This window comes from Paramisgurnus dabryanus, chromosome 11, assembly GCF_030506205.2.
Source record: "Paramisgurnus dabryanus chromosome 11, PD_genome_1.1, whole genome shotgun sequence".
Lineage (NCBI taxonomy): Eukaryota > Metazoa > Chordata > Actinopteri > Cypriniformes > Cobitidae > Paramisgurnus > Paramisgurnus dabryanus.
In genome coordinates, this window is record NC_133347.1 from 13,385,357 (window position 1) to 13,409,004 (window position 23,648).

The 23,648-nt window shown below is 36.9% G+C and overlaps 1 protein-coding gene across 3 annotated transcripts; it reads right to left on the reverse strand.

Moving 5' to 3' along the window:
- Nucleotides 1-1,107: 1,107 nt before the first annotated feature.
- cep104 (centrosomal protein 104) lies at nucleotides 1,108-23,498 on the reverse strand. Of its 3 annotated transcripts, XM_065246848.1 has the most exons (23): nucleotides 23,383-23,498; nucleotides 22,657-22,783; nucleotides 22,068-22,241; nucleotides 21,793-21,931; nucleotides 21,649-21,711; nucleotides 18,085-18,161; nucleotides 17,813-17,993; nucleotides 17,454-17,609; nucleotides 16,621-16,833; nucleotides 14,433-14,639; nucleotides 13,443-13,610; nucleotides 10,821-10,994; nucleotides 9,456-9,632; nucleotides 5,979-6,179; nucleotides 5,245-5,340; nucleotides 5,028-5,088; nucleotides 4,758-4,827; nucleotides 4,536-4,644; nucleotides 4,287-4,425; nucleotides 3,961-4,028; nucleotides 2,269-2,359; nucleotides 1,829-1,936; nucleotides 1,108-1,500 (listed from the first exon to the last, which is right to left on the reverse strand). In XM_065246848.1, the coding sequence occupies exons 2-23, from the start codon at nucleotides 22,767-22,769 to the stop codon at nucleotides 1,496-1,498; spliced, it is 2,790 nt and encodes a 929-aa protein (XP_065102920.1). In that variant the 5' UTR covers nucleotides 22,770-22,783; nucleotides 23,383-23,498; the 3' UTR covers nucleotides 1,108-1,495. The 3 variants fall into 3 exon arrangements, with proteins under 3 accessions (XP_065102920.1, XP_065102919.1, XP_065102921.1); XM_065246847.1 differs by having other exon boundaries at nucleotides 1,108-1,936; XM_065246849.2 differs by lacking the exons at nucleotides 1,108-1,500; nucleotides 2,269-2,359 and having other exon boundaries at nucleotides 1,799-1,936.
- Between the last annotated feature and the right edge of the window lie 150 nt (nucleotides 23,499-23,648).

Consider the following 23,648-nt stretch of genomic DNA (forward strand, 5'->3'; position numbering starts at 1 on the left):
TTTGTACTGGGATCAGCCCAAATGTTTTAAATGTTTTAAAATCATGTCACTAAACTCTTAGAAATATTGTATTTTGCAATAAACACACAACAAACATTACACACTGACCACACACTTGTTTTTGCTGCTCACAGATACTTTAAAAATAATATTATGGCTTATTATCAGGCACAGAAGAAGCTTTTATATAGATATTTCAGTGTCTGTTAATATACGATTGAGTCATTTGTGACCCTGGACCACAAAATCAGTTATAAGTTACATGGGTGTATTTGTAGCAATAGCAAACAATACATTGTAGGTCAAAATTATATATTTTTAATGCCAAAAATAATTAGGATATTAAAGATCATGTTTTATGAAAATATTTTGTAAATTTCCTACTGTAAAATATAAAACAAATGTATTTATCATTAGTAATGTGTTGCTAAGGACTTCATTTGGACAACTTTAAATGTTTTTTTTAATATTTTGATTTTTTTACAACCTAAAATTCCCGATTTTTTAATAGTTGTATCTTGGCCAAATACTGTCCTATCCTAACAAACTATAAATCAATGGAAAGCTTATGTATAACTTAAAAAAGATAAATCTTTTTTCAGGTCTATGAATCTTATGAAAATTGACCCGTATGGTGTTTTGTGAGGTACAGGGACCGATTTGGGTTATCAACAGCAATATCTGGACTTAGATAACGAATACAACAGCGAATAGTTTGTCACAAATTACACCCTGCAAAACAAGTACCATCGACCATAAGCAAATTATGAGCTTTTCTACAGGACAATATAAATGAGGCCAAGAGTTATTATAATACTGAAACAACGTAATCATCTAGAGTCACCTCTTGCAAATCAACCATGTACAGTTTTGTACCGTTGGCCTATATGTCTGCCAGCAGTGGCCTCATGTGTTGGCACTGTTTCTGCCTCAGTAAGTCATGATTTTTTTGAATCTTCAAGAAATAAACTGTTTCATTTATCAATTGAACGCTGAGTACAAGAGAAAGTTGAAGTGCAATTTTCTATATCCAATACTATGAGAATCTGTACACACTTTAAAATTTTTCTAAAGGCTGTTTTTCATATTTGGCTATTGTGCTAATGATGCTTTAAAAATATATTTATCAAAGTGCTACAATCACAAAATGTTCACATGTACAACAAGCACAACACACTCACTAAACAAACGTACATATAAAACAAGATACAAGAATAGAGTTTTCAATAAATTATTTCAGGTAGAGACCTGAATTAAAAAGGTAAACACAGAGCATTGTTCCTGCTCATAACCCTGTTTCGCGCATCTCTTTGTCTGTGATCCATCAAGACATTATTTGGATTGTCACACTGCCAGCTACCTACATTGCAAAAAAATCATTTTAACTTGGAATATTTATCTTGTTTTCCAGCATGGATATCTAAAAATGATCTTTAATCTGTAATTTTGCTTCTAAAGTACACATGTATCTTGATTTCAGAGTTGTTAGATGTTGTTAGACTGAAAAACAAGACAAAAATACAAAAAAAAAAACAATTGCAGTGTATGCATATTGTGTTACATTCAGCTATTATTAAATCTAATCTCACATGTTTCTAATAACATCATGTGCTCAGAACAACAATGCTAATTGCTTTCTGTGTAATTCAGCATCATTTCTAATTCTGTATTACAACAGTGCATCCTGATACTATTTAAATATACATATTTGTGCTAGGAATTCATTATTGGAGGTATTTTCCAGGCAGGTTAATCCTTTGTTTTTTGTGTAACCACTATGCCTGTTGTAGCCGGTGGGTAGAGGCTCTGCCTGGGGGAATTCTGATACCTCTGTTGCTTCTGGATGCAGGAGCAGGGATGCGACTTCCTCTGCCCACCCCTCGACCCTTCGAATCGGATGTTGTTGTCTTGGCTACAGCTGTGCTTACTATCTTCCCTAAGATAAAAAAAAAGGACAAACACACGAACATTAAACAATTAAATTGGTTGTTGAAAAAATGAGTGTTTAGCCTAAGCAAACTCTTTCAAGGGTGTTCAACCCTAAATGTTTGGAAGGTAGGTTGTTGTAAAAAAAAAGGCGTGAGTATTATTTAATTTGCTAAGTTTGGTGGAATCCCAGATTGGCCAACACAGGACCTTTAAAGTTAAATGTCACAGCTGGTAAGGATCTATAGGGGCTTTATTTGGCAATGTGGGGTGGTAGGGGCTTGTAGTGGACAGAGTGGGGTTGTAAAGGTCTCACTGAGGCTGAAGGAGATGAATGATCACCTTGTGTGTATGTGATAGTACTCTGCAGTAGCGCTCTCCGCCGCGAGTTCTGTTTACAACCCTCTGCCCCCATGAGGTGAGACTTCCAGCCCTGCATTCATAAAACATGGACTGTTACTATGCTGTGTGTGTGTGTGTGTGTGTGTGTGTGTGTGTGAGAGAGAGAGAGAGAGAGAGAGAGAGAGAGCACATAATACATGTAAATAATACCTATGCAAAGTTGAAAATAGTCCCTAGGCAAAGTTGTTTTCAGGCTACATTTAACATGAAGTATTCCTACATCCCTAAACCAAATTAGTGTTAAACACATATACCGTAAATCACAAATGTCTGAGACCACTAGTGTATTTTTTCACTAGAGAATATTTGCATTTTACGTGCTTCAATTGAGTTAAAACTCATGATTCACCCAAACAATGAATTATTTCAACAAAATCCAGCAAAGCAAAATATCTACATTCCTCTGGAATTACTTAATATGAAACATATCAGTTGCCCTTTGAAAAATATAATAACTATTTGTAACCATTTTGTAAACATCCAATAGCTTACATCAAAGTTTGTTTAATGTCACAAGTGAATTGCTCTATAATGCTCAGTGTTGTGTAATATGATACAAACACACTGTTCTGTGTATTTATGCAGAAATAGACCATATAGACCATTTTGCAAGATGTAAACAACACTGGTCCTGTCCAGAAGCACTTCCTGTTGTTTTTAAGTTTTTTAGTTCACATTTATTTTACATTTATATTCAGTCCAAAATTTTCTGTTGGTTGTATTTTGTCCTAATATTAATTAATATTAATATTTTGTTCAGTATTAAAAAACTAAAACTGGATGTGCTTCTGCACCAGTGTTGTTAATATCCTGCAAAATGGTCTATATTCATTAGAAATATCAATATAAAAATATAGAAAACCAAAAGATCACCCGTTGTGTCAGAAGCAGTGTAACGTAAACAGTTTATGCAGTCAATAGGGTTTTGATACACCCCATTTGTCAACAGAGCTAAGTGGTGAAAGTGCACCTGTTCAGATTAAACCACAGACAAAAACTCAGCTCAGACATGCATGTAACATAGGTATTACATTTCCCAAAAGACCTGCAGTTCGAATATCAGTGGTTGCTCGTGACTGCTCATCCGAGGGGCACATATTCAAAATATGTGTTCGGATGGTCAAATGTGTTGCTTGTGTTTTCAAAATATGTATTTGTTGCGTCATGTGAACCATGTGCATCAAGTGTTTTGTCAAAATAGGTGCCTGCTGCACACGCCTCAAAACCGTTTATGATAAGAGAGACGCTCACGTTCACAAAATACTCGCTAGACACTCCCTTAACAGTAAACTCTGATTCGAGTATGTAAGTATCTGGCAAACACGAGCATCTCTTTTATCATAAACCCTTTAGACGCGTCTGCAGCAGGCACTTATTTTGACAAGACACGTGATGCACACAGGATTACTCGACGTGCAGAACACATATTTTGAAATTACGAACAACACACATGACGGACCACATACATGTTGTGACGAACTTCGCATCGAGCGGCCTCGAAAAAAGAAGTCACTGGCCACTACTGTCGAATATTAATAAAACAATTAGACTAGGTCTATTATTAAATTATTTTATATAACAAGACAGCTGACTTTCTCTCTGAGTTAAAGGAAAAACTTTATGTGGTCCCACCTGTTCTCCTGAGGTGAAGTTTTCATGGCACAGTGGACAGTGATTACAGATTTCTCCAGAAGCTGGTGCTAAAAAAAAGAAAGAAGTGTCATTTTATCACCAGGTATCAAAGCAATGTTTACATAAAAACAGCACAGAATAAAAACCATTTATAAAATGCACCATTCATAAAGCTGACAATGCCCACAGTCATAGTAACAAATCATATCTGCAACAGCCTACATTGTTGGTATCAATCAATTGTCCTTACTGTACATAAAATGCATATTAAATGACATTTTAATAAACATATACAATAAAATGGGTTAGGATATAATAAGACTCACGATTACAAGATGTGCCCCGAGTGTGCTCAGTAAGCTTCTCTCGAATGAGGGCTTCAGAGCAAAGGGAACACTGGGTAAAATCTGCCCTTCGCTCACACTCTGTCAGCAAGTGCTCTGTCAGGCTCGCAATCTCCACCACCTGTAGCGCAAAACCACAGATGAGACATACATTAGTAGCTTGTATTTTATACATAACACTGCCCAAAACACACACTGTGACATGGCTGTGTGTATGTGTGCGTTACGTGCCTGTCTGCACTGAAGGCAGCGGTGTAGCATTGGACAGTGCTTCCAGTAGTGGAGGTCCAGTCCGTCTTCAGTGAACGACTCATCTCGTTCCCCACAGAAAATACACAAACTACAACACAAATATTACCAGCATCAACTATCAAATAGTGTATCATAACATAAAAAACAATGTTAAGAATTATAAACTGCTCAGAACAGAAGCATCCATGGTGAAGTACTTACTTGTCTAAGTAATTAGCCAACACTGATTGGCTGCCTTTCACATCAGCAGGTTTGGTTCCCTTTTTCCCAGCTAATAAGACATAGAGAAACACATTATATGACATAACAATGTAAGTGTATCAAATAAAAATCGACCTGTATACTTGAGATTTTTAATAAATTACTGTTGCATGTCTTTTAACATCTTTTATTATAGTTCAAATTGAGCAGTTTATAGTAGTTATATTACAATATACTCAACAGACATGCACGTGTGCTTAAGTTACCTACCTGATTTTGTTGCCTTTTCAGATTTTTTCTCGGGTATGTTGGTGTTTTCCTTCCCTTTATCCTACAACAGATATGTACATCTTTAATGCACTATTGGATTTAGGAATTCAAAGCATTAATGATCACCATGAGTCTTATTCTAACTTTAAAAGATGCTTTAGTGCTCTCATTACATAAGAAAAGATAGAAAACATCTCTCCTGTCAACTCAAACTTACACTGATCTCCTTAAGCACCGCAAGCTGCTCCTGTAAGCTCCTGATTTCCTCCTTTTCTCGCTGACCGTCATCTGTTTCTGCTCCCTTTTTTGGCTTCTAGAGACAAAAATAGTGAAATGTAGTAGTAGTAGTAGTAATAATGTTTTTTTATACTGCATCAGAGTGATATATAGTCTAAATAATCATTTAGAAATTGATCTACTATATTATAAAAACAGAGATACAATGATCCCACAGGCAAAAGATGATATATGTTACAATTCAAACATCAAAACATAAATTAAAAAGTAAAAAAGTTGAATTTTCAGTGTGAAATTTCAGGGGAAGAGCAGCACATAATCCCAAGCAAAGTCACTATTATAATGGAAACAATTTTGCAATATATTTCAAATATATTGTATTCTTAAAGTTAATATGTTATACTGTACTACTGTTTTTAAATTGACAATGTTATTTGTTTCATTTGATTCTTAAATCAAAATGTGTAATGCTGTGATTAATCTCAGACCTGGTTGGTTTGCTTTTTGGCTCAGAAATCTGGATTTTTTTTTGGGAGGATTTTATCTGAAATCCATCTGGAGAAAACCCAAGTACACTGAAAGTTGGGCACAGTTGCGATCTATAGTTCACCCTTCTCAAAGTTTCCATTTACCACTTTTTCAACTCTAATAGTAATACTGAAATACATTTAAGCCCACAAATTATAGATTTGAAGCTCTCCAGACCACTTTTACCTGCGTATCTACGTTTTTTCCATCTAACTTGGCCAGCGAGTCAAAGAGGTTTTTGTAGAGAACGTTTTTCCGTGTGGTGCTGTCATCGGGTGGCAGGTAACTCAGCACAGCTTTACCATGAACACGGTACATGGACTGGACAACTCGTACAGAGAGTTCACGAACCGAGGCAGCGCTGTGCCCCAATCCCCCTGCCAAAAACTATGACAACAAACATACAATCAATGACCAGTTACATACAGTACACACAGATGAACTTTAAAATGCATATGACTGGGGTCAAAATGTAATTGCTCTATAGGTGTTTAAAATGAAAGCTGTAAAATCTTAAGTCAGCCACCCGTAGTTGATAATTTTATCACTTACAACTCTTCTTGAGCATCATTATAGGATATACAAATGTTTATTCTTGTTACAGAAATTTCTTCATGCTTTAAAACAGCTTATTACACGGCTCTCTGGAATGCTTGATTCTGATTGGTCAGTTGAGACATTTGCAGGTTCGTTCTTTTCGAATAATAACCGCTCCAAAATAATAACGCATAGCCGGTACTACTTTTACGAGTAAGATCGCTCCGCGCCAATAAAGATTACTGTTTGTTTGGCGCCATCTTGTGACAAACACTCGACAACCACGACAAGACACAGAGAGCTTACTGAGACTGAACTTGACAAAATAGAGCATGACAGCTACGAAGCCAACACACAAAAAACTACAGAATGGGCATTAAAACTTCTCAAAGACTGGCTAAAAGAGAAAAAAATGGAGACAGACAAGTATGAAGCAGAGGATCTTAATAAGGTATTACGATCATTTTATGCATCTGTGCAAAGTTTCGCGGAAGGATAAAAATGTTAATTTAAAACAAATATGCCAATAAAATGTTTCAAATTCATATTCATGTCCAGTTTTTTTTCTTATGTGACAAGTAGCCGTGTAATAAGCGGGATAATGTAGAGTCAGCCGGTAGTTATCGGGAAATAAGCCCCTTCAGTGTGATACAAGACCTGATCACACTGTCGGGGCTTATTTCCCGATAACTACCGGCTGCCTCTACATTATCCCTTACTTGAATGTAACTCTACACTATTGCCTCATTTAATATACGCTTTTCTATGAAAATGCGAGTCCCCGCCTCCACTTTTGCACAACTTCGGACCACAGATGTATATACAGGGCTCAACGCAAAAAAATTTTTATACTGGCCCGGTCGGGCCAATAAAAAAAGTCAGTGTCACGTTTAAAAATAATAATTCAAAAGTCAAATATAATTGTATACAACAGACATGTTCCAACAAAAAAAGGCTCACAACTTTTCTGCTTTACATGTAAACTGACAGCAAACTGTGCAAAATATTGCATCGTTTCTTTTGTCGTGTTTTACCCAAGTCAACATACTAAGCAATGTTGTTGAATGAGGAATTTGCACATGGTTTGTCTTATGTTAAAAACTAATATTAAAAACACCTCATAGACATATAAGCAACAATAAAAACGACATTGACTTGAAAATATTTTCATTTGTCTCTCACTTTCTCTCTCCTTCTCTACATACACAGATTCCATTCATGAGCCCCCAGGCCCTGGATCTCTCATTTTAATTACTGGAAACCCAATCGCCTCTCTGCTGTGCCCTGCAACCCATGCCATCTCCCAGGAAACCTCAACAGGAGACATTTAGTAGCCACGGCTGTGTGTAGTCTACAGCAACCGTTTTGCTGCTGTTCGCTGTTCAGGAGGGTCAATATAATAGAAAGATCCAATAAATATTTAAGAGTGAATTGCCCATTGGCTACTGTTCAAAAGTGTCTTAATGGAAGAGTTCACTCCGAAATTAAAACTCTGTCATCGCTTACTTAGCCTTATCTGGGTACAAACCAGTTTGACTTGTTTTTGTAGGACACACTATTTCTACCAAAACCGAAACCTAATGCTTTACGTCACTTATATCAATTAGATTTTTTTCCAATTTAATTATTTAATTAACATCATGTCCATTTTTTAACAAATTTATCTTTTTTTTATTGTTTATTCATTTTTAAATCACAAGAAATGTTTACAGTATTGTTACTGTAAAAAAGGGGAAAACATCCAGGGCATTCAGGTGTAATTAAGCTTAGACACCAAACCAACACAGGCCAAATTAATACAACAAAGACAAAACTTCAAAGTCTACATTTCAGTTTATTGTGAAATGTAACAGTCGCTGCTGTAGCAAAGCTAAAGATTTGCCCTGCAAACAATCTCAAAGCTGCAAACTGAGACCCTGAAAGAACCTGAGGGTAATTGTAACAGTTTAACAGAGGTTTGAATGGCTGAAACCACAGTGCTGGATAATAGAGAGACTAAGAAAGAGTACTTGGATGATTTTTGTAAACTGTATCATGGAAATACTGTGAAACTATGACATAGTTACTTTGATTTGGCAGTCAGTGCAGTCACTTTAAAATCACTAATGGGCACAGACATTACATAGGGTCCACCCACTGAGTCATACAAGGAATGTCTTGTTTCATTTTCAGTGGAATTAACACTTCAGAAACTGTTATGATAGATGAAGGAGAAATGAATCTCAATCATGACAGAATATAGTGGTATAAGAGGCTGAAGAATGGTTTAGGTTTGCAGAACCACTCAGCTATAATTATTCACCATCACAAGTGGCTACTTAATAGCAACAAGTATTTTAAAGAGGACAAAATCTGACTTTTTCCATGTTTAAGTGATATAATTGGGTTGTCAGTGGTTGTATCAACCTATAAAATGTAAAAAAGATCGACCCAGTAACTGCTCTGCAAGCATGTGAAAAATAGGTAATTGAAATTTGGCTCCCCCTGTGATGTCAGAAGGGGATAATCCGCCGCTTAATCAGCACTATCCAGCCATTTAGTGCAGAGATCAACTTATTTGCATGATAAAGGACACGTCCAGAACGGCCCACTTTTGCTCACACACCTACAAAGTGGCAATTTAACATGCTATAATAAATTGTCTATATGTATTTATATTTAAAAGGGAATTGCCCATTGGCTACTGTTCAAAAGTGTCTTAATGGAAGATATCACTTCGAAATGAAAACTCTGTCATTGCTTACTAAGCCTTACCTGGGTACAAACCAGGTATTTTGAGCTAAAACTTCACATACGTACTCTGGAGGCACCAAAGATTTATTTTACATTTTAAAAAGTCTTGTGAAATGTCCCCTTTAAGTAATTACTTTAAACTGTAGCAAAAGGACCTTTCTTTAAACTTTAGGAATACAGCTCGACTGTGCAGAGGGCGAATGAGTGACATCATCTCAGATAGATAGATAGATAGAGAGAGAGAGAGAGAGAGAGAGAGAGAGAGAGAGAGAGAGAGAGAGAGAGAGAGAGAGAGAGAGAGAGAGAGAGAGAGAGAGAGAGAGAGAGAGAGAGAGAGAGAGAGAGAGAGAGAGAGAGAGAGAGAGAGAGAGAGAGAGGAAGTTGGGTTGATACCCGCATGACGTTGTCAAGGGTGAACCCAGTGTCCTTGGTCCCCAGCTGTTCTAGAAGCTTCTCCAGCAGTTCCAGTCTGCTAAGCGCCAGTCTGGCAGGTAGATTACTCTGTATGGGCTTCACGAGTTCCACAGGCACCATCTGCAATATTCTCACCTCCTTAAATAAAGCCATTTCCTGTAAACAAACACACACTGGATTTTTAACACCACAATGTTCTAGATAAACACATCAATATGGCCTAGTAACAAACAACCAGCTTTATTTGTTTCCACACATTAATGTGAGATTTCGCAAACAGCAGCTTTTTGACGTATAACAAAAATTACTTGTTTTTCATAGTTTTTTTTTTATTTTGACGGTGCATAGATTGATCAATACCCTGCAGTCGGGTTGATAGCCTATATACATTTATATACAGTATTAGGTCACAACTGACTGTTTGTGAAGACATACAGTACTTTAGGAGATTCATCCCCCAAGCCTCAATACCCTGTGAATGGACCGACTGTAATCTTAGTATACATATGTACTTCTCATTTGTTTGATGTTAAGGTCATTTTTATAAATTATTAAAATAATGTTATTTTTAGAAATTAATACTCTTATTTTTATAAATTATTTATGCATTCAGTTCTGGTCACTTATTACCGGTACACTCTAAAATGTTTGATTCTGATTGGCCAACCGCGAAATTCCAAGATGTGTTTTCCGAGATAACAACAGCCTGAAACTAATAACACACAATATGCTGCAAATCATTTTAACAGGTACAGTTTAATATTACACAAAGATTAAATATAAATGCGTATTTTAATATGACATTATATTTACAAATGATTAAACCAAACAGTGTCTTCATGACATTTAAACGTCTTGTCTTATCTTAAAACCGAAAGAAAAAGGGGTTTTCGTCGTGGAAGGTCTGCATTCGTTAATGAGGAAATAAAATATTTCAAATGAATGTTTAATGTTCCTTACTTATGAGCTAAATAGCTGTGTAATATGTGGGATAATGTACAGGCAGCAGGTTGTTATTGCAGGAAATAAGCCCCTTCAGTGTGATACAAGACCCAACAAGAAGCGGAGGGAAATGCTGCCTATACATTATCTCTTACTTAAGTATGTGTCTTGTGTCGCACCTTGGTCCTGGAGAAACATTATCTTGTTTCACTGTGTACACGCTGAATATGTTTGAAATGACAACAAAGCTATTCTGAATGAATAAGTGTTAAATAACTGTGTACAATTCTGTTTACAAATGTGTAAATGTCTAAAGTTTAGGAATCTACAGATGCATATTCCTAAAATACAAGTTTTAGAAAGACCTTCATGAATACAACTTGAAGAAGAGTCTGTGCTGACCTGAATGAAGTTGATGGCTAATGTTCGGAGTCTCAGGGCAGAGTCTCCAGTCCGGGACAGCAGATTATTCCAGGTCTGTTCTACACAGTGACTGATCTCTGATCTTCCCAGCTGATGTTTAGGAATAAACTCACTCAGAATCATCCGAATCAATTTAAGAGATGCCTGAAAAACCTACAACACAGAGACAGTTGTGACTATACACACTAAAATACACATTCAAAATCTCATCATATTGTGATATATGTGAGGTCTCCCATTTATATTATTTCCTATATATTATTTAACTTTGAGGACTAAATGAAATTTTGAAATTTGAAGTTTTTTTTGTCCATTTAATTAAGAAAAATCGGCAAACTGTTATTTTGCTCTCAATAAAAGTTTAAAAGGTCGCAACGTTTCGTCCAACAAATGGTCTTCGTCCGGTAGAGATAACAAACTTTATCCTCTTTTGCCTCTCTATCGCCATCTCTGTTCAGGGTTTCCACACCTTAGTTAACTTCAAATTCAAGGACCTTTCAAGGTTACATTGTGTTACCTTTAAAGATACATTGTTACAGTTCACGTTCGAGGGAACTCGCGCTGCATCACTGCGGTGACACTTTGGGGACGCCTCCAAGGTTAAGTGCGTCTGAATGTGTATATTCAAAATTCAACCAATGGTGAGGCTTAACGACAAAGACAGGGTGACGTGGGAGCCAGGAAGTATATTGCTAGCTGAATTATTGCCAAAGACGTTACAGGGACGCAGAAAGTATGGCAAGGGAGACGCAGCGCCTTGTTCCCTTCTCAGGGAACAACAGCTACATACGTAACCCGAGACGTTTTCATTTGTCAAACACAACTATGCAAAAAAGCATTTTGGTGTGAATCAACATTCGCATACAGAAGATATAAGCATTTAAACGAACACTTAAGCACGTGTGCTTAAAGTGTAGAATTTTTATGATATTATCCAACAATACACAGGGAGTAATATATATTTTTTCCAGAAATGTACTGCATAAAATAGATTCAAGCACTTTCAATGACCTGTATGAATATTTTCAAAAACTTCCCAAGGCCTTGATTGTTTTTCCCAGAGAATTTCAGGGACCCGTAGGAACCCTGTCTGTTTGCAGGTTACTTTACGTACTTATCTCTACGTGTATAAAAAACAAGTGACAATTTCCTGCGAAATCCGACCTGACAGATCCAATTATAAATCATTATTATAAGCGTATTATATATTGTTTAATACTAAAATACAATCATCATTAGTATTATAGTGAATCAGGGTAAGATAAGCAGACCATTTTAAACACTGACTGTTTATGTCTTCAGTCTATAAATGAATTTTGTTTATTTTTAACCAAATAAAAGGTTACAAGGCTTGTAGCTTTTTAAACCATTTTCTTCTCACATTCAGTTTCAGGGTATATTCCACAGAGAAACCACCAGAGACCTTTACAGCGACACATACCTGTTGCAAAGTGACCATTAGCATGTCAGCTTAAACACACAATAAAATGCTGTGCTGTTTGTTTAACTAAATAACCATGGGGAGACGGTAACTGGAATGTGTACAGCAGTGGGCACACTGTTCAGTACAATCATTTCAAAATGTTTATAAAAGAAGCCATAAAAGGCTGCAGGCTTTCACCGAGTGATCTATCAAAGATGTGACAGGACAATAAAGACACAGCTGTCACATCACGGCCACAAACTCGAATGCCTGAGGGACGGAGCCATTTAGATACACAAAAGGCGGAAAAGAAAAGCATTATTGAGTTGCTGTATATTTTAATCTCTCTACAAACTTCCCATTAAAAAAATCCATCAACAGTGACGTTTAATTTGCCTGACAAATGCACGTTTTAAATAGATTTGGTGAATAAGGTCAGGGTATCAATTTCTACTTGGTTGCAAAGTTGTGTGATGCTATTGACCAATTCACTTTTGTGTAAATATTTGACATTATGAGCTAATTACCCAAGAATTTTCAGACCCAGCATTGGGTCAATAGAGGCCAAACGAAACCGGTTGGGTTAAATTAACCCAGAAAATATTATTTTTGACCCCTCAACAGCATTTTGGTTTGAAACAACCCAGCACATTTTCAATTACAACTCAGTGGGTTGGGTTTGTCCCTTTTTGACCCAACGCTGGGTTAAAAATAACCCATGGCACTCCATGAAGTTTGAGTAAAGTCTCAACTTGACCTAAGATTTAATAGAAATGTGATTGCCTTGCAAAGCAGCAATTTTGATTGCCTTACACAGCAGATAAATGATAATTTAAACATTACTCTAAAGACACTCCAGAGTCTAGCTCAAGAAGCCCACTGTTAGCCAAAACCCTGTTCTCTCACAGTTTCCCTCGAACCTGAGGCTGAGTTCATCCATGGGATAGATAAAGCCAGGCTTTATCCTACGTATCACTTCTACAGATAATCTACAATACTAGACAGAACATGACACCCACTGAGCACTTAAAACTATCAGTCTGCAGATGGTGCCGTTCTGTCTTCAGTCTGAAATAAAACTGAAATGATGGGAACGTGAGAGAAATTACAATGAGAGAGATGGAGGCAGAGAAACAAAAAGAAGAGGCCAGTACAGTCAGAGAATGAAAGATACGTACAGATGACACTTTATCAGTGAGAGCTTTCTTGCAGAGAAACACAGCAGCTCTCATCATGCTCCGGAGTTCTGCTTTTGGAGTTCCAGGTGGGACGTCAATGAGTTTCTTGTAGACTCCAAGCAAGGCGTCCTCTCTGCAGGACCAGGTTTTGGAGTAGGCCCCTGCCACCTTAAAGAGAGAGAAAGTGATGACAATATTCCAGAAACAACACACAGATTAAACAAACCAGTTGATTTGACTCTTGTTGACCGTTGAGTTTGCTTAGTGCTATATGACTGTAAACAACTGTTATAGATGGTGATCTCAAGAAGGTGCTAAACCCCATAAACATTCACTGGAAGAAACAACTTTCTATCCTGTTTCATATTAAAACAAAAAATCTAGCCTTGCCATTTCACTTTATTTATTATGACTCAACTTGTATATTTAAATGTTCTGATTTCTTTGTATGAATTCAATATTTGGCTTGATGGCAAACATCTGGTGGAAATTTTGTTTTAATATCCCACTTAGAAATCCCCTTAATGATAAAAATGCTGATATGTCAAATACCTATTTTCCCCGCTGTATAAAAGAGCTTTTAGTAAATGGACAGTAATTTATTAGGATTTGTTTCACCTTTTCAGTGAAATTCCAGCTAAAGTCACTTTTTATGATTTACTGTTTTGTACATAAAATCATTCTACATAATGTAAAAACATTCTGTGAAAATATATCCTTGACATCTTTAATATTAACTGAGTAAGGTCATGTCAAAGATTAAAATCAATGTAAAATCAATTCATGAAAGCAAACTTTGATGCTCCTAATCTCAAAATTAGATTATAAGACTTTAGCCAGGATTTTCAAACAGAGTCACTTTTGCTACCTTACATTTATTTAGCATTTCACTAAAATAAATTCTTTACACTGAGTGCAACAATATGTTTAAAAATCAATAATATCACTCAAAATCGACCAATCAGAGGCTGCAAATTTGAGGTGTCTCACCAGACTGTCTCCATAGATCTCAATGGGAAGGCTGGCCTCTCTCTGAGCATTCTCTGAGAGCGGTTCTGGTTGTCCCGGGACCCCAGGGCTGCGTTGGGTGCTTGAGACTGTAAGTGGGGGAATTTCATCAAGCTGACTGGCTGACTGATCACTCGACCTGTTCCTGAGAGCAGGTAAAGGTCTCTCATCATAAGGAAGAGAACTGATCTGTGAAATGCAAACACACAAGCATACTCATCATGACTCTTCTGTCTTACAGGTTGGCTACCCATAAATTGTTATTTTTGTTTGATAGTTAGTCTAAACCATGAAGGCATGTAAACTACATTGTAAAGTACAGCATTCAGTAAATCTGTTTAGAAACATTCCTTATTTTGTAACTCCATTCAGAGCTGTTAGCAGCAAATAGTCGATTTCGCTTTTAGCCCGGGATACACTGCACGATTTTTTGCTGTCCCAGACGAAAGATAACAGATTATCGTGAAACAATCGCAGCCAATCCTGTAATCGTGGTCTTATTTCGTACAGTGAGAGAGGTTCAAAAACGGCTGTTTCTCCAGTCTTGCGACCAAAGATAGCCTATGATAGTTTTCTGACTGTCAGAAATTTAGCATGACCAACACACAGTGTGTTTGCTTACCAGTATTTGTTTACCACTAGTGCATGCTGGTTACGTTGCGCTTACGTGTGTCGCAGCCATCACAGACTATGATTCAATAGGTGTCATCATCATACAGTATAATTGCTTGTCGTACCCAAGTTTAAATGATCCATGTCGCACAGGTATAGTGATAAGATATTAGGTATTTTATAGGAGTTCAAAAATCCTGCAGTATAGCCCGGGCTTTAAACCTTTAATTAAATTCTGAAACATAAAACTTTCTGTGGGTTCCCACAGCAAATCCACACAGATGCCCACATATTAAATCTATAAACACTTTGCTTTGTGTCTGTGAAAATTCATCTGGCGTGGAGCAGCAAGTAACATTAATTTGTATTGCAGTGATGGTAATGTAGATCAATGGTGTTTTACATGAAGACACATGAATCTAAATTAGACTTACAGCCTGCAAAGTCCTTAAAAATAATTTTTTTATATCTTATATACATATATATGGAGAGTTTGGTTCCAAAACGCAATAAACGCCATTTAAAAAATCAGAATTGTATCAGGTCTATGTTCAAAAGTAAATTCTTAATTTTATGAAAAATACGATATCCGCTGTGTTATTCTGGCATCTTTTCTTCCCTTTTTCCCAAAACACTATAAACGGCAGTCTTCCACCTCTGCAGAATGCAATAAATACGCTCAATAAATCATAGCGCACCATTCCACGCATTGTAAACCACAATGGCAGCGCGTTGAATACACACAGATTCCAAATTTTTCTCATCTACTTTGTACTTCATGATCAACAAACAAACAAAAACAAAATAATACTTTTGATTGCATTGATAAACCTGTGGTGGTTTTCTGTGGCGGGGAAGAAACGTAAGCCACTTGGGCACTCGAGCGACAGAAAAATGCAGGCGGTTGCTTGTTCTCCTGACAGCATCAAGCTTCTGTCATGCTAACACATCGACCCCAGGGGATCTATATAGTCAACGAAAATCGAGCAGGACCAAAACATTTTACAGCTGATCGCTGACAAAAAAGTTCAGCGACAACATCCCACGGATGACAGCAGCAATGACAGTGTTCTTAATGTGACAAAGAAAGTGTTTTGATTAATGCCATTAATGTTTTGATTTTTAATCAGTGTATACCACTAGTCAACTAAATGAATATAACATGGCAAACCTAATGGACATTTATATATTGATTCAATAGATTTATAGCATTTTTTTAAAATAATCAGTTTTTATCATAAATCTTTAAAATCAAATTATGGACTTGAATTTTTAATGTTATAATAACCCAAAGACGCTATGTGAAAGTTTGTAACAGAAAATTGTGGTTTGTCACTTTCTTGGTGTAGAAAACACATTTTTACCCAAATTAGTCAAAAAGGATTTATTGTGTTTTGTAACCAAACTCTTCATAAATAAAAGACTAAGTAAGGTCATGTCAAATATTAAAATCAAAAGGAATCAATGAGTGAAATTAAACTTTGTTCCTCATAAATCCCATAAACAGATTTGATTTCACCTACATGTCACACATGTAACATTGTGTATTAACACTTACTTCACCCCTGGTGTTCTGAGGAGGACTGAGGGATGTTGGAGCGATTGTGTGTTTGGGGCTAGCTGGTTTTGGGGAGTCCTGCTCATCGGAGTCCTTCACATGTTGGCCCTGTTTCCTCCTCCTGGGTGACTCCACCGGATGAGGGGTGAGTTTCTGTGTCCCGCCACGTGGGGAGGGAAATTCAGAGTTGAAAACCTCAGAAATTCTCTGGATCTTAACAAAACAAAAAAATTAAATGTTAACATTGTTTGCTATTAACTAACAATCGCAATAGCTTAAAAGGAGATAAAATAGGAGATATTTATTAAAGTAAAGATAATGTCCAAAAGAGAAAGTGCTTTGAAAGCCCTATAAAATAAAAAGTAGTCTTACCTAAATAAAATGTAAGAACTGTAAGAGATACAATAATCCATCTATTCTATATAGATCAACCTATTATACGCTTTCAACTAAATGACATAAACCCTGATTGTATGAACAATCGCTATCCCACAGCACAGATAAAGGGATGATCTCAGGACAGGCTGCTAAATAAACAAGTCACGCACAAAATAAGTGCTCTATGATTGTTGTTCATTGTCTTATATATAGATATATCTCATGGTATCAGATACCAGAACGTAAGCACCTGATCTCAGGAGACCCAGCACAATCACTATTCAGCTGGAAAGTGGACATATCAGAGTACTAATCTGACTGGAGCCGGGGGCCCTCGAGACAAAAGATTATTCATGCGCTCAATGGAGAGAAATGACTAATGGGTGTCATACAGAAATATGGAAGGATCTGTGGTTTTATAAATTGAACTCTAATATGTATGGATTGATGTTTACCTGACTTATATCCAGCAGGTTGTGGAGCTCCAATTGCTGGTAAACTTTCAGTCTGTAAGCATCCATTTGCTCTTTCTTTTGCTTGGCGGTGTCATAGTCCTCTCGTTCTATGGCACTGTGTTTCTCCACATCATACCGCCCCAAACGCTCACCCACCTTACCAGAATAAGGGTAAAGAAAAGACGGTTGTTAAGCATTGTGCCTGAAACCTTTCATTTTGTCAGTAATTACTTCAGGTCTATAATTAACATGTTATTAAGGTAGTGCACTTGTTGGATAAATTTCAACCTTTTCAACCCTCTAGGTTCACGTCTCCATATCACTACTAAACTACACAAGGACACAAAAGTGAATCGAACCTTTTGAAGGTCTGCTATTGCCTGCTTGAGTATTTTGGCCAGATCAAATCTCTCCTGCTGAACAGCGTCTTGTTTTTTCTGGTCCAGAAGACGGATGACGTGGGCCACCTCAGGGTCCTGATACATGTCAAACGCCAGGTCATCGAGCGGCGAGATGGATTCACATTTATAACTCGAAAGTCTAAGAAACAACAGTGAATACTTTGAAAACAGAGAGGGAGAGGAAACCGCATGTACAAAGTAATGCAATGCAGTAACATTACAGTTTTTACCCTGTGTGGGTGCCATCCAGGGCTGAGCTCTGTTGACTGCTGTTCAGATATTGATCAATCAACAGATCTCTGCTAAGCTGCGAACAAACAACAAGAGCGCAAATGTTTTATTGAAATCAAATCTAATTTAAATCAGGATTACCACTACACCAGATTCATTTACGTGACTTTCAAATGGTTACTTGATTTTTTTAGAACTTGATAATATATATTATTTTAACACTGTCTGTAGGAACTGGAATTTGCATTATACCAAAAAACTTTCATGTCTTTTGAACATCAATGATATTCTGAATAAAAAATAATTAGCTGTTAATGATCTGGAGCTGGACAATAATAAGGGTTAAAAATTTAGATTTCTCTCTGTGAATCAAAAGTTATTACCACCAGAGCCCTTGATAACAGAGACTCCATCCCAGACAGAGAGAGTGAGAGATAGAGAGAAAAATTGAGAGAGAGTGAAAGAGAGAAAGAGAGAGAACTAGAGAAGGGGATTAGAAATTAACAATGCAGAGATTGTTAGCAAGAAGAGAGAAGAAGTCTAAGAAAAAACAGTGGGGGGAGACAAGGTGAGTGTAAGAAGAGAAAGAGAGCAAAGGGGAAGTGAGATAGGGTTGAGAGTTGTGATGATATGGATTTTGATGAGTGATCTGATTTGAAGCTCTGCTGTGCTCATTAAGCTCAGACTCACATTACAGACGTTAACATTCCAACACTTCAGTAACACAAACTCAAACCAGCAGACCCACTCAAGAACCCTGACACATGCACTCACACACAAAATTGTATTTAGATATGTTAAAGCATGCATATAAAGAAAAAAACCTCATTCACACAGCACTTTGTTCCCAGATAATACCCATAAAATTGCCAGACAAGTCTCTGTGTGAACGCAAACACGTCCCGTACATTTTCTGGGATCGCTCCCGGAAAGAGGACCTAGTAAGATACCCGGAAACCCTCTGTGTGAACAAGAAGCCGAAACAATGCCAAAATGAGAACGCGCGTGTAATCACAACAATATTATGGTTCAGCTCTTTAAAAGATCAGGGGCCGTATTCACAAAGCATTTTATCTTACCACTAAGAGTACTCTTAAATCGCACTAAAAGATTTTAGCTAGGAGTTTTCTCCTAAAAGTTATTCACAACGCCTTTCAGACCTACTTTTAGTTAGGAAAAATGATAACTCCTAAACTAAGAGTGAGTCTTCGTTGCTACGGATGACGTCAATTCTCATGCACGAGCTGCCTCGCAATTACCACGGTGATTGGTTGTTAGATGACAGCTGTCATGCGTAACATAACACAGACGCACCAAATCATGGAATTACAACATTGAAATATGTCTGTGTCCTACACAAAATAATAATAGTAATGCCATCAAAATGCATATATTAAAGAAAAGTCGTGAATGAAATTAAATTAAATCAAGGTAGCCTAATACCCAAATGAAAACCGCCAATTGCCTAATAATAAAAAACGACATTACATTAACACTTGCTTGATTAATTGACATCCTATTAGCCTAAATAGACTACTTAAAGCAAGTAAATGTTGCCCATATTGAAGAATCCTAATGTAATAAATGACGGTGGATTATGAACTCGCCAAAACGGAAAAGAAAGCCCAACTGGATGCAGGATCAGTTACTGCTGCTGTTCCAGTTGGTGCTGGAAAAAAGAAACGTAATAAAAGGGAAATTCGGCACTGATATATCAAGCAAAACTAAGCGTGAGACATGCGAGACAATGATGCGAATTACTCTTAGTGAAAAAAATTAGGAGTCCTAAATTTAGGAGTGACACGCCCAGTATTTTTAGGAGTTGCTCTTAAATTCGCCAGTTAGGAGCTACTTTTAGCCTTAAAATTCTTTGTGAATACGTCCCCAGATCAACATTTACGACGAGAAATGTTGCAAACTAGACTGAAGCAGTTATCAGAGAATAATAATTGATATGTATAAACAATGCTGTGAGGGGTGTGCCGTAATGAGGACGCGAATGTTATGGCAACAAGAAGTTATGGTTCAACTCTTTAACATCAGGGATTTACATGCAGATCAACATTCACGACGAAAAATGTCAGCAAACTGGACTGAAGCAGATATCAGGTAAGTTAGCTTGTCACTTACTGGGCTGAAGCGCAGATCATTCAGCAGTATAAAGAATTTCGTGTCACATGTTCATTTGAGCTTATAATAACAAAAATGCACGCGCATCATCCCAACAAGATATATAAGATATATTGTTCAGCTCCTCAAAACGGGGGTTTTCTGAAGCTGAGATGATTCACCAACATAGAACGGTGCATCACACGCTCCAAAAATGCACTCGAGTGGTTTAAGGAGAGAGAAATTATAAATAATAAGCAAAACTTCAGACACTGCGGAGAAGAAATTGCAGGCCTGTAAACAGATCACGTGTCTTATCTGCGTGAAGGCACACACAGATTCCGGCAAATCATTGGCAGTGTGAATGAACGAAAAATTTAACGATCCCGAAAAAATCCCCGGTGCATTTACCGTGTATTTTTTGGAATGTCTGTGTGAAAAGCTCCCCCCAATGCTTGGTATGGTGTAACAGTTTTAGGCAAAATGGAGGATTAAGTAATTGACTCCCTTGTTTCCAGGATTTTAGTGGACCTTTATAGTTTGCAGTTTAAAATTCAAAACAGTTCTGAATGGCTCTAAACAATCCCAACCGAGACATAAGGGTCTCTTATCTAGCGAAGCGATCGTCAATTTCCCCCCAAAAAAGTACTTTTAACCACAACCTCACGTCTTGCACTAGCATGTCACTAGTATTGTTTAATCACATCGAAGGGTTACATGTTACATATGTGAAGCCCACACTTGCGGACCACTTTAAACAATAAACTGACACAAAGGCATTAATTATTATCATTCCACATACCACAACGTCGGAACAATCCTTTTTCTCCCCACTTGTAAACACTGGAGCGGGAGTTTTTCACATGTCATGTGTGACCTTTCGAAGTGATTTTATAATACGTAAGGTCACGCTGGCGCATCACAAGGCTAGTGCAAGACGAGAAGTTTTGGTTAAAAACTACTTATTTTTTGGGGTAAATTATGATTGTTTTGCTAGATAAGACCCTTATGTCTTGTTTGGGATTGTTTGAGCCCTTTGAAGCTGCAATGAAAACTAAAATTTTAAACTGCATTAAAACTGTAAACTGTAGAGGTCCACTAAAGTCCACTATATGGAGAAAAATCCTGGAATGTTTTCCTCAAAAACTTTCTTTTACAACGAAACAAATAAAGACATAAATATCTTGGATAACATGAGGGTGAGAATCAAACATTTTTTATGAAAGTGAAATATTCCTTTAGGTTTGTTTATTTGGAAGGCTTTGCTGTGAAAAACATAAAAAAGTGTCTAGAAGTTGTACTCCTATCTTGAACTATCTCAGGTGTAAACTGACAGGTCAGAACAGAAATCTCTTAGCTCTGAAGTGAATCAGAGAAACATGCTGAACAGTAAACCATTGCCACCCAGTGGACAAATTGAAGAGTACAACTCTATAAACCAAACAGTTACTTACTGTTGTGCCAGTTTCACTTCCCTCTACAGGGTCACCTAAAATATTTAGGGCCACCAATGCAACCTAAAATATAAGAAATAAGAATATGAGTTAATGTAGCACAGACATGTTTCAAATCAAGTCCCCACATGAATCAGTTCATACCTGATTGTAAATGTTGTATTGATTAACATGGTTTCTGTGAAAGGTGAGTTTCAGATATGTCCCCACAGCATTGACATGAACCGACTTTAGCTCTCTGGCTCTGAAACCAGTCTTCTCATTGTCAGAAAGAGACACATATCTGAAAAACACAGTGACAAGACATTCAACACAGTCAGATGGAGCATACTTTGCTTCAGTCACCTATGCTAAGTAAAGATTTATGTTAATAAATGTTAATGAAAAAGAAAACTTGAAATGTTCAGGACTTTCCTTACCCAAGTCTATGGAGGCACTGGGTATGCTGGGGTGAGCTGGGATCTGGCAATCTGTCTCCAATGTGGAACTCTATCTTAGATGGGATCAGGTACTGATGGGCCAGCAGCTGGAGTTTTCTGACACGACATCTCTCAACCAACATCAAAGTGATTTCCTGAGGAAATGGACAGAACCTACACACAACAATTATAGCATTATTAAACAAAAATTCAATTAACAAAATCACGTTTTGAGTTTCATTCCATCCATTTTACTTCACAACTCATCAACAGCACCAATGAAAACAAAAATTTAACTTGTATTGCAATCTTTGTTTAAAGCAAAGATGAATGGATAAAGGGCGATATGTGACCCAGTCTCAGAAAACGCAGCTAAGGTCAGTTTTGCGATTTACTCTCTGCTACCAAATAAACATGCTGCGACAATTTGTATATTTAATATTGACTGAGTAAGGTCATGTCAAGGACTGAAATAATTTGAAATCAATCTTTGATGCTCCTAATTTCAAAATCAGACTGAGACTTTAGGCTGGGTTTCACAGATAGATTTTTTTTACCAATCTTGTCTCAGAATCTAGAGTTCAATAACCTGGTGGATCTCCAGCCACTGATGGTGGGTGCATGGACCATCAGCTTTTTGGCACTGTAGTTTTCTTCATGACCAGACAAGCTGATCACAGTGAAGCCTATCTTGTGAGGCATCCCGTACCCGAGTTCTAATGGAGACGTAGATAACACATTGACAAATATCATAACTCACAATAAACCTAAACAAGATTTACTGTACACACACCACAATAAACAAGACCATCATTCCTCTTAATGTGATTAGTGTGTTTAAAGTATGTTAACTTAAGATCCTCTGATATTACATTACTGAGGTAAAGAAGATTATTTTTACAATATATAATCGCAGGAAAATATTTATGAAACAATAACAATGCAGTATATCGATTTTCAACACCATGTTGGGGATTATAAATACGTCATCTAGTTACCACATTGGTAGCAACCTGTTACACTGTAACTACTATGTAATTTACGTTTCAGTTAGAATTTAAGATGTTTGTAACATATTATAAGTTAGGTTTATCATTGCAATGTTTGATTTGTTTTGAATGTAGTTTTTACGCGCTAGCGTGTTATCTGGCTAGCCCAACAGTTGCGTTACACATAAAACTCCTGCAAAGAAATCAATACAAATCTATATCGCTGACACCAATATAAACTACATACAGTTTGAATAATTAATTCATACGCTTCTTTAAATTTTTAAGTATGTGGCGAATAAAATACGCTTTTAAAAGGTGTTTACCAAAATGCCTCTGCTGCCTCCGTTCATCTCCATAACCACCGTTTGACAACTGAAACCTTTGCGCATGCGCAGAACTAGCTAGAACAGAAGAACATCCTGGTAGTTGTAGTTCTTTAGTATAAGCTTTTAAAGTACTCAAGACAGTGATGTAAGAAGAAATTTATTTAATATATACATAATCTTTCATCGCTTAAAATGTGTCAGTTTTAGTAATTTTAAGATCAAGTATGTTAAAAAATATATATATTTTTTCAAAAATATATATT

Bases quoted from the DNA above. Each gene is read 5' to 3' on its own strand.
- cep104 (XM_065246847.1), bottom strand. From the start codon at position 22,769: ATGCCTCACAAGATAGGCTTCACTGTGATCAGCTTGTCTGGTCATGAA. The intron at 22,242-22,656 runs GTTATTGAACTC...TGTTGTGTGTAG, and splicing joins AGTGGCTGGAGATCCACCAG to GTTCTGTCCATTTCCTCAGG. The intron at 4,645-4,757 runs GTAAGTACTTCA...TTTGTGTTGTAG, and splicing joins TTGGCTAATTACTTAGACAA to TTTGTGTATTTTCTGTGGGG.